Source organism: Boleophthalmus pectinirostris, unplaced genomic scaffold, assembly GCF_026225935.1.
Source record: "Boleophthalmus pectinirostris isolate CB_2022bp ecotype Guang Dong unplaced genomic scaffold, ASM2622593v1 HiC_scaffold_14, whole genome shotgun sequence".
In the NCBI taxonomy this organism is placed as follows: Eukaryota; Metazoa; Chordata; class Actinopteri; order Gobiiformes; family Gobiidae; genus Boleophthalmus; species Boleophthalmus pectinirostris.
In genome coordinates, this window is record NW_026571047.1 from 7406847 (window position 1) to 7418983 (window position 12137).

General features: G+C 38.5%; 1 protein-coding gene across 3 annotated transcripts in view; it reads left to right on the top strand.

The window, feature by feature from the left end:
* Positions 1 to 12137, top strand: part of LOC110173692 (arf-GAP with dual PH domain-containing protein 1) — an 89809-nt gene that overhangs the window by 49580 nt on the left and 28092 nt on the right. For 2 of the 3 annotated variants that reach the window (XM_020939712.2, XM_055150430.1), the window contains 2 exons: positions 1981 to 2072; positions 9837 to 9919. In XM_020939712.2, the coding sequence (XP_020795371.1) occupies positions 1981 to 2072; positions 9837 to 9919 (175 nt within the window). Of the gene's footprint in view, positions 1 to 1980; positions 2073 to 5062; positions 5112 to 9836; positions 9920 to 12137 lie in introns of those variants that run through there. The other variant, XM_055150432.1, reaches the window with a different exon arrangement.

Sequence of the window (12137 nt, forward strand, 5' to 3'; positions counted from 1 at the left end):
TTCAAATGAACATGTGAATTCAAGCCATTTTAACCAACATATATTAGAGTTACACAATAGCAGATGGGTTGTCACTCCCCTCCCCTGGGCGTCTCTGTCCTCGCTCTAGACTTGTGAACTCTTGTATTTGTTGACCTTCATGACCTTGACCTTTGACCTCTCTGGTGGCTGAGCAGCATTTCTTCCCGACGATCAATATAAAAACACGGCCAGACAAACCCTTTTAAGAAACAATATGTCTCTATGTTTTCAGCTGATATTCTGGTTGGACAGACTATAAATGGATGTAATAAGACTATTTTGTTCTGGAGTTGCATGAGAGATAAATAACAGCTATTTAACACATTTGAATCACTTTTGTCTCATTTTATTCTTATTTTAAGGAAATAAAAGTGGTTTTCAGGCTTATTATTTAATAGATATTTCTGCCGCTGGACTTCTTTCTCTACTAAAATCTTTAGCTCTGCTGTGCCACATGTCACTGTGTGGTGACGTCATTGGCCATGGCCCGATTCATTGTGACAGTGTGAGTGCGAGATACATATTTGTAGCCTATATTTATTTTCAATTTGAAAGTTTTGCGTAAATTGTCAATAACAATGTGGGTTTTTGTTTTGAGAGAAAATTGCTGAATAAATGCATCGTGTAACTAAAAAATAATCATTTGAACAAGCTCAATCAGAGATATCAACCTGGTCCCCATGAGGCATCAGTGGGGTCAGTTCATCACCACAGAAGCAGCTTATGAGGAGCCCAGCCCATATTACATGATCGTTATATCCACAATGTGATGTGTGTATCTGTATAGGCCCATGAACATTTGTGTGATATTGGTCACACATGAGAATGTCTGTGTTTACTAGTGTGGAACCAAAATGTCTTTTTTCATGAGTTGTCTATATGTAAATTCTGTGCCTGTAGATCAGTGTGTTGTGTGTCACCAGAAAAAGAAGAAATGGAAAATATTTTTGTTCCAATTGGTATTTTAACGACATACACTGAAAGAGGAAGGAACTGTAATAATTAGTGATTATCTGGAAAACTATTAATATTTTACTATATAAATGTACAGAATTATAAATAGATAATATTTTTTTCTGCGATTTTGAGACCACTCCCATTGCTCTAATTCAATCCTTCGCGGAGTTATGCCCAAAAAACACATATTTGACCTTGGTTACCTTGACCTTCAAGTGACCTTGACCGGTTTCAACTTGTAACATCCAGTGTACCCCGGTTATGTGTGTGCCAACTTGTGTGACGACTGGGTGAATATTTTAGGCCGCAGATGGTTCAGAAATGGCCCTATCCTTTATAATGACCTTACAATTGACCCGTGTGACCTCAAATTACCTCGGATCATCACCAAAGTTTTTTTTTTGCGGCATCGGGCACAGGGGCTTGACCCACGAATCAAATTCGGTGACAATTGTTCCATAAATGGCGGAATTATCGCGGGTGGACAGACACACACAGACACACAGGGTGAATACAAAACCTGATCAACTCTTCGGGGACCAGGTAATAATTGTGATTTCACTATTGACCAAAATAATTGTGATAATGATTTTTTCTATAATCGAGCAGCCCTAATAAACGACCACATCATTTTTGAAACTGCAATGCATAGGAGTGGGTTAATCTTAAGTTTTCTTCTTCTCACAGTATGTATGTAGTTGTATATGATCATTGTTTTCTCTCTTGGAACAAACTCATAATAAAACCATATCTTTGACAGATTTCGCGCACTATTTCAGATTTATTCCTTCCAATTACATTCACCTATAATCTCTAAAAGGCATTTGGGAGCTACTAGTTTCGCCTATAGGATTATGCATGGATGAAAGGCGTCGTGGACTGAATGAGGCCATGTGGACGGGTGGTAGCTCTTTCCAGTATAATCCCACAGGAAACGCGTCCCTTATACTGTAGCTCTGACACTACGGAGCTCTTCATTGACGAGGCTGTGTTGTTTTACAGCTACTGGCGGCGATGGGAAACAATGCAGCCAAGGCCAAGTACGAGCAGAAGGTGCCCCCGTTTTACTACAGACCCACGCACTCCGACTGCAAGTGAGTACTGTTATGAAAACCAGCTGTCATATATGCAGGGGTGGAAGTACAAATCACAAATACTCATGTTACTGTGACTGAATACATTTTTCATGCACTTGTCATTTTTTTGAATAAATTTTGTACTTGTAATTGAGTATAATCCTAACCATGTAATTGTAATTTGCGGTAATTTGCGCTTTTTTGTGGATTAACTCAGCTTTAAACTGTCAAATTCATCAAGTTTTGTATGAAGAACTGATCTAAAATGTGGCTGAAATTGTGTAATCCTCGTATTTTGGGTAGCAGACTTGAATTTCTTGTTTCCTGTTTCTTGGTACCTCGGCATGCTGCCATTATGTTCTTGGGCAAGACACTTCACCCACCCACGCCTCTGTGCAAATGTGTCAAAGGATGATTAGTGGTGGGAAGACCAAATGCGCAGATTGGCAGCCATGTCTGCTCCGATCTCTGTAAGAATGTTTTTTATGTTAATCGCATTTAAACTACAGTTCTTTTAAAGATCCTTTATTAGGCTAAATGAATTTTAAATGTTTTGAGCTTTAAGTCATGTTATAATGCTATTACCTCCTCAAAACCGACCAGGAGTTGTGTTTTGTTTCATTCACACATGTTTGAGTAATCCTGGTTTGTTAGTCTATCTACGTCCCCAAAGCTCAAAATGCTCTGTTCCAACTTGTGATGTCATGAAGCTGTAGTTTTCAGGTTAAAAGGGATAGTTTTGATAGAATTTTGGACATACTAAAAACACTAGAAGTTTTTAGAAGTAAAACCAATCTTGCATTTGAAGGATTTCTGTCTTGGCAGCAGCAGTGAGTTGTACTTCCTGATTGAAAGCTGAGAAAATAGTCCCTCAACATGCGACAATTCATGAGATGGTTAGTTTTATTTCAAACATAATTCTATCAACACAGACATTCACATGGACAGTCTGGCATAATAATAGGTTGTTTTGGGGTGTTTTGTGGAGTGGGTTTTTAGTGGCAGAATAACTATGGCCATTGACATGCACTAGCTTAGGTTAGGTTATGTTGCTTTATTCGTACCCGTAGGTAAATTTGGTTTGCAGTTTTGAGAGGCTGGTTCCGCATTTCACATTTTATTCATCCACCTTATATAGAATAACACGTATAAAAACATAATTAGATGTCATTTATAATAGTGTATGTAGGTTAGTATTAAGATGTCCCTATAGAACGCACCACTGTCAAATGTATTCATCACTCAACTGGCTCTCTCTTACATCCAGAAGACAGCTACACTTTTTGCAATTTGTATTTAAATGTTATTACTCAAAGTTTCCACCCTACTTAAAATAGTTTTTGATTCCATTTAGATCAGCGTATCATTTATGTTACACTGAACAACTATTTTTTAATGTTCCTATAATAAAAGAAGAAATTGGCCGCAGAGCATTTAACTTCAAAGCTCCAAATGAATGGAACAACTTACCATCCTCAATCCGATCAGCTACATCAATCCACTATTTTAAGGAGTCAGTCTTCAGATACTTACAAACATCCTGCTACTGTTTTCGATAAAAATACATTTTTTTCTACATACTTTCTGCTGTACATAGAGTTGCTTTTTTTCCACTATATTACAAATACAGGTGTGGTGATGATAAAATCAGAGAGATGTATGTATATCTTAGGATCCAGTATTGTATAGTGTGAATGTTGTCTTTGTCTGTTTGTCTTTTGTTCTGTTTTGATTAGTTTTTTTCTTTCTTTTCTGTAAATGCTACTTTTGTTAATGTATTAGGACCTCCTGACAAACGAGACACTACATCTCAAGGGGCTTCCCTTATAAATAAAATTAAATAAATAAAAATTTCAAAATAAAGTGTTACAGTGCTCCAGTGCAGAATGGCTTTGTTACATAAACAATTAGTTAAATTCATCTATCACGCTTGACTAAAAACACAATAAATATTATATATATAAAAACACTAGATTTTTCCAAGACAAACATACTAAAATTGACAGATAAATAGATTACAATTTATTTATAAGTATGAGAGCAGCTGGACCAACGCCTAGCACCAGTGACCTCTGCAAATACAAGGACTGGATGGAATATTTAAAAAAGTGTCTCCACACGTCTCCAACACTCTGGCTCACTAGGAAATGAGGTCCTATGTCCAAAATTCCGAACTGTCCCTTTAACAGCTCCTTTTACTTTTAGTTCAGTAGAGATGGTCAATTCCAGAGCTGAAATTATCTAAATGATTTTAGTGAAAGTTTACAGTTTAAAGTTTAAAAACACAGTGAAGCACTTCCTGTGTGGAAGTGTGGAACAAAGTATTTTCTGTTTTTCTGTTTTCTCGGCCTAAATATGGTTTGTGTGTTAAACATATGTGAAAGAAACAAAACACAACAAGGAATTTTAACAACATTATAACTTTAAAAAATTTAAAAAAGCATAATATGGGCCCTTTAAAATACAGTTCCTTTAAAGGTGCATTATGTCACTTTTCTTCATGAAGATGTTATTTGCTTTGTCTGTAATCTTTCACAGTATGGCATTAAACCTTTCTATTTTCATGGAGATGAAACCAGACCAAGTTACAGGTCAGATCTGTGGAGAGGCGACCCCACTCACAGTCAAAATGTTGTTTTCCTGGTATTTCTGAGCTATAAAACCACTTGTAATTTAATAAATGTAAAGGAGAGCTGTTTAATGTCATACTGTGAAACATTCCAGGCAAAAGTGACGTAGTACACCTGTAAGTATATCCAAGTGAACAACAGAAAAACATAGTGATGAAGCGTATGAAAATCGACACTCTTTTTTTCTATCTTTACTTTCGTCTCACTTCGAGGTAACTCTACTTTCAGACTTTGTGTGTGAATATGACTCAGCAACAGTAGACTCAAAACTGAGAAATGCAAATTTTTTTTCACACCTACGCTTGTAAATGTGTTAAACGTTTTCTTCTCATGTGGCATTCTGTGGGCTATATTTACAAGAGGCGAGCATGTCAACATAGAACACTTACAGTATGTTGGGTATGTGATTGTAGCGAGCAACAATGAGGTAAGAGAGATAATTTTAAACGGTTTGCATGTTATTCCTTACATTTTGCATTTTAAACATCCTAATTATTCACCATGAGTTTATTAGCACTTTTTACAGCTTTAATGGTCCGTTCAGGCGTTGACGCTCTGGACGTGTATCCTGGGCATCAGCGTCAGAAGTTGAAAATGCTGAACTTTTGGCATTGGACTCGCCATGTCAACCAATCAGGGACGAATATCCAGTGATGTAGTGAAGTTATTATGCGGAAGAAGGTGAAGAAAGAGAAAGACCCTGAACCACGAACATCAGAACAAGAAATCTATGCCGTGTCATTAGAGGAGTATATAAATACTGTATATATACGATGCAACCGGCAAGCTGACACCAAGGACTACACCAGGACTGGACCAGGACTGAACCAGGACTAAACCAGAACTAAATCAGGACTAAACCAGTACCAAACCAGGACTAAATCAGGACTGGAGCAGGAATAAATCAGGACTAAACCAGGACTAAACCAGGACTGGAGTCAGACTAAACTAGGAATAAATCAGGACTAAACTAGGAATAAACCAGGACTAAACCAGGACTAAAACCAGGACTAAACCAGGACTAAACCAGGACTAAACCAGGACTGGAGCAGGACTAAACTAGGAATAAACCAGGACTAAACTAGGAATAAACCAGGACTAAACTAGGAATAAACCGGGACTGGACCAGGACTAAACCAGGACTAAATCAGGACTGGACCAGGACTAACCCAGGTTTAAACCAGGACTAAACCAGGACTGGACCAGGACTAAACCAGGACTGGACCAGAACTAAACCAGGACTACACCAGGACTAAACTAGGACTGAACCAAGACTGAACCAGGACTGGACCAGGACTAAACCAGGACAGAACTCTGAGTAAACCAGGACTAAACCAGGACTAAACCAGGACTGAACTAGGACTAAACCAGGACTGAACCAGGACAGAACTCTGAGTAAACCAGGACTAAACCAGGACTAAACCAGGACTGAACCAGGACAGAACTCTGAGTAAACCAGGACTAAACCAGGACTAAACCAGGACTGAACCAGGACAGAACTCTGAGTAAACCAGGACTAAACCAGGACTGAACTAGGACTAACCAGGACTGAACCAGGACAGAACTCTGAGTAAACCAGGACTAAACCAGGTCTAAACCAGGACTAAACCAGGACTGGACCAGAACTAAACCAGGACTTAACTAGGTCCAAACCAGTGTCATTATTGGAGTATAAATATATACACAGTACTGATGCGTTTTATGTAATAAGTACACTAAAGTCACTGTCGACTGGGAAAACAAGACACTTGTAGACCACAGCGGGCACCCTGGATGTACGTCAAGTATTTTTTCCCTTTGGTCCACGGCGTCCAAAACACACATCGGGGGTGTCTGAACTCATAATGCAAAGGCGTCCAAATAAAGGAGTCCAGGGCTTTTTTTTTTAATGTCCCGCTCTGAAAGCAGCATAAGAGTTTTGCCGTTGGTAAAGCCATTTTTCTAGAGTGTGCTGGTGCAAGACACATTTTGCTCAGATAGACTACAAGGATCTTTTTCTCTTTTTTCTTTTAATTTTTTTCCAGCTTTCTACCATGTTATAATGTTACAAGTTACAGGTCAGATCTGTGGAGAGGTGACCCTGCTCACTGTGAGGGTATTTTTTTCAAGGTACCGTTGAACAATAAAAACATCTGTAATACTTTTAATGCCATACTGTGGAACATTCTAGACAAACCCACATGATTTCTTATGTGTAGAGTTGTGTTTTCTTTCATTCACACGTTTAACACACAAATCCTGCATATTTAGACTGAGTTCTTCTCTCAAACAGAAAACACTGTGTTCCACCTTGTGATGTCATGTGGTGATACAGGAAGCGCTCTACTGTGTTTTTAAACTCCATGTGCCTTCACTAGAATCATCTGGATGATTTCAGCATTTCAGCAGAATCGCCAATCAACATTATAACATAGATCTGAAAAAAGCATAATATGGGCCCTTTAAAATACAGTTCCTTTAAAGGTGCATTGTGTAACTTTTCTCATGGAGACCAAACCAGACCAAGTTACAGGTCAGATCTGTGGAGAGGCAACCCTGCCTACAGTCAAAATGTTGTTTTATTGGTATTTCTGAGCTATAAAACCACCTGTAATTGAATAAATGTAAAGTAGAGCTGTTTAATGACATACTGTGGAACATTCCAGCACAGCGGTTACATATCCATAGAAACAAGCAGGTGACGTATGGACCCCCAACCAAAAAGTGACGTAGTGCGCCTGATTTCCGCATTTCAGCTGAATTTCCAATCTACTGAACTAAAGATAAAAAGGTAAAAGTTCAACTGAAAACTGCAAATTTATGACATCACAAGGTGGAATAGAGCATTTTGAGCTTTGGAGGTGAAACAAAACAAAACTCCAGGTAAGTTTTTGATGAGGTAACGGCATTGTAACATGACTAAAAGCTCACAAGAATCAATTTTGCGTACACATATTTATCTTGCATTTATTTATTATATTTATTTGCATTCAGAATACTTTAAAAACAGGCATTTTTCCACAGATCTGACTTGTAACTTGGCCTAATCGCTTTACCTGCATGTTTCGCATCGTGGAAAATTCTCTATGGAAGCAAGCAGGCCTCTACTGTATTTAAATGGGGACACGTGTCTGGTTGAAGGTTCTATTCCCTGGGCAGAGTCTTTATTTCACAGATGGGCTAATAAATAACCCCATCTGCATTTAATTATAGGCTAAAACACTATTATCGTCTACGAACCGAGCATTTCCGGTGCCTATGTGACTCTGGAAATGCTCTTCTTCTTCTGCAGAATACACGGTCTTTACCTCGTCGCATTTTGTGTTTTTTTTCTTCTTCGTTTGCCACCCCAGCTCCTTGTCCTTAAATGGCACCCTTTGCTTGGTTTTCTTGCTTCTGAGTTATTTATGCCCCAGACGGGAGGATCAGACGTACACAGTGTAGAGGGAGGCGGATGAAAGCGCTTACGAGGACGACAAAGGTGGAGAGGGAAAGTGGGAGAACGCACACATTAAGATTGACAGACACACCGTTGGCATAGCGATAAAGCACACTAGGCTAGGCAGAAACAGTGCAGCTGAATAGATTTTAAAGACAGCGAGTAAGTGTTATCTAAGTAACACACCTTTTAGTTGCAAAAATAAAAAAATACTTTGTAGTTAATCATTGGTATCTAAAAGTGTACCATGTAACTTTTCGGATGTCTCCATGGATATGTTGTTATTATTTATCTTGAATTGTCAGAGCTTTCATTACGAATAAAAATTATTTAATTCTGAATAACATTAATTCCGTTTTAAAAAAAACATGTAAACACTTAATTCCTAATGAAAATTATTATTCGGAATTAAACTAAATTCCGAAGTAAGCGGGTGGTTTATTCCGATTTTAAAGCCGATTTAATTTGTTCCTTGATCATTTAAATGTTTATTCTTCTTAAAAATAATTCCAGTCATTCAGCGCATGTTCATTGGGTCGCCTTTCTGACACGATCCGGACGATCTGGCTCCACCAGTCCTCAGCTTCGGGCTTTCATTCCCTGCTCTTTGGATTTGTGAGCGGGATGCATGAGTGGGCTGAGGTAGAGCAGCCGTTGACTCAGTTTGTTTTCTTCCTCTCTTCTCCAACACTCTTCCCTTCTCCTCGTCAGCTGACAGATGTAAAGTGTGATGAGAGAATTCTCCAGCTGCTGCGCAATTATCATCAGAATGACTGTGAAAAAAGTTTGGATCATGTTTATGTCCGTGGCGTAACGACAAACTGAGATGACAGAAAAGCCGGTAGCAGCTGCAGTGTGTGTTTTTTTCCTGTCTCTGTCCAATCAGAACCCAGACATTGAGCCGAATTAAATAAAGCCAATTCAATGTGTTTTCTGATTTAATTCAGAACAAGTAATATGGAATTAAAAAACATCATGTAAACGTGGCCAGTGTCTCACAGTTTGGATTGAAAACACATTTATCTTTCATTTATCTGGAATACCTTAAAAACAGGCCTTTTCACTTGGTCTAGCTGTGTTACCTGCTTGTTTTAGTGATGTCGGAATAGTTAAATGTGGAACATTCTAAATGTGTACACGACGTGAACAGATCTGACCAGAGTTTCACATCTTGGGCAGTGTATCACCTTCTAAACAAAAGGCACACACACACACGCACACGCACACACACACACACACACACACACGCACACACAAACACATATATGAACGAAATCACGACTAAATCACAAACAAAACATTTACTGTTACTGCCTTTTGCCTTTGCACGTCTCCTTATTTTTGGCTCCTGATACAAAGGCAGAGTACAAGAACTGACAAATAAGGGTCAAAGGTCAATTTTGAACTCAATATTTTTCATGATATTTATTCACATGATAAAGCAGGTCTCAAATACAAACAAAATAACATGAACAAATTTTTTACCAAACATGATCTCAAATACTTGTCAAAAAAATCCCATATAGACACTTCTCCAAAATCATTCTGCCGTAATCGACACATACTCCAAATACTGCAGTGTTTATGTCCTCATAGCAGTAGTAGTAGTAGCAGCAGCAGTAATCATTGCAGTAGTAGTAACCGCTGAGTATTGTCCCATTTTTCATTGCGCCGGTGATGCGAGCTTGCTGACAGTATACTCTCTCTCCCCTCCCCCCTGTGTCTTCTCTCCAGGCTGCTGAGGGAGCAGTGGATCCGCGCCAAGTACGAGAGAAATGAGTTTGAAATCATCGAGAAGCAGGAGCCGTACTCTGCAGGTGAGCACAGGCCCGGTCTCGGTAGAACTGGTTAAGATCCGCCCCTTTAAGACTGCACAAGGCCCAGACGGAGGACGCTATTGTAATTACATCATGGCAGTTATCATGCAGTTAGAGTTGGATTACAGCCACTGATGGTGCTTCAGGAAGGATTTTGTTTTGTATTTATGTTTAGAATCGTCCAATTTGTCTAGAATTCGTAGGAGGAAATGTACAGTGACAGGAAAAATAACTGAAAATGGATTTAGTTACAGAATACTGAATACCTGCAATAAAATGTATTTTGTAATGTAATACTTAGAATATTTAGAATACTTTGACATCGAGTTGCATTTAAATTCTGGTGTCAAAACGTCACATAGAATTAAAAACAGCTTTATTTTTAAGTATTTCCTGTCACTAAAAAGGAAAACTTTTACATTTTCTATTTTCCTCACTAATTCTGTGCAGTTTGAAGTCTTTGATTTTAGAAAAGTAACTGTATTCTGATACCACCAAATGAAAAAGTAAATGTACCATAATACAGGTGCCTGAAAATTTGTATTCAGAACATGTAGTCTTGGTCCAAATCCAAATCCACTTTATTTCTACAGCACATTTTACAAACAGAGCAGTCTCCAAAGTGCTGCACAGAGATCATAAAAAAAGACAATAAAAGGTAAATTGCTAAAATTTGGTCATCCCCGTCCTAAAACAATAAAACCAGCAAAATCAAATAAAAGCAAAACCATAAAAAAAATCGTAAAATAGCTGTAAATAAGTAAAGTTAAAAAAAAAGACACAACTCACGCGGTGTTAAAAGCCACAGAATAAAAGTGGGTCTTAAGAGGAGACTTAAAACACTTCACTGTGGGGGCTGTTGGGATGTGGGGGGGCATAGCGTTCCAGAGCTTAGGCCCTTTCTTAGTTTCTTGGTGAATGTATTCAGTTATTTCCCAACACTGGAAATGTATTTTGTGTTTTGAGTCAGTTGGCGATGGCATTGATCTAATATTGAAGGGATATGCATGTTGGCGCAGTCCATGAAAAAGAGTGTTATATTAAAAAGATTGATTGATTTAGGAATGTGCTGATATAATACTGGTATTGAACGTCGCGGCTGATATTGAACATTTTGTTGGATTGGGTATCGTTACAAAGATATCAGTTCGGTCGATATCTAACTTTGGGCTATAAATTGGTGTTATCAGACAATTCCCTGATCAATGGCACAAAACAATAGCCTGATTCATCAGCCAGTTTCACTTCGTACTGACCATCTGACCTCGCAGTGTTATGATTCGTTCGCTCGACTTTAGTTGGGTACTTTTTTTCATTTAACCAATCACTGCTATTTGGTTGTGACGTATGTAATGCGCCGCTAATGGGGCTAACTGGTATATTAAGCTTTTCCCAAATCCCATAGGAAGAAGGGCAATAACGTCTTTCCCCTTGATGAAATTCACCAAACATTCTACTTGTTCTGGCCTTAAATCCTCGATCTCGGGAATCGTTGCCAACTCAGAATATATGGCTCTTTGCTGATTGGCTGGTGCCAGGACTCGCACTTCTGGGGTTTTTGCAAACCGTCTAGTGTATTCTGATTCCTGATCTAGTCGCTGGAGAGAAATGAAATTGAGCGGAGGCACTAGGTGGCGCTAGCCTGACTAATAAATTGGTGTAATAGGACAATTTTCTGGCCAAGGGCACAAAACACCATCAAAATAGTTTTCAGTGCTGTTCTGTAGTTACATTAAATGATAAATAATAGATATAAAACACATTTTGGATGCTTTTTACCATACACTATTTGTGTTTAAAGGAAATAAATGATGTTTTCAGTCTCTGAACTAGTATCATTTGATACAGTTTACCAGCAGATAATTTTGAGTCAGATTGTTTTGTTGATGTATCAAGTTTTTAAGAAATGATTGGTTGGTGATGTACAGTTATTGGAAATGTAATACAGATATATCGTATAAGCAGCTCTTAGCATCAAAATAAGAATAAGCGTCTGCGTGCATCGAATTTTATCATCGACAAACCAGCAAATGGACTGTTAGCATGCTAGTGGTTGTTAGTATCAGAGATGAGACCAAGTCGTTGTTTTGCAAGTCTCAAGTAAGTCTCAAGTTTTTAACCTCAAGTCCAAGTCAAGTCCCAAGTCAAATACAGGCAAGTCCAAGTTGAGTCTCGAGTCACTGGCCAATAAGTCCAAGTCAAGTCCAAGTCGTCTGCT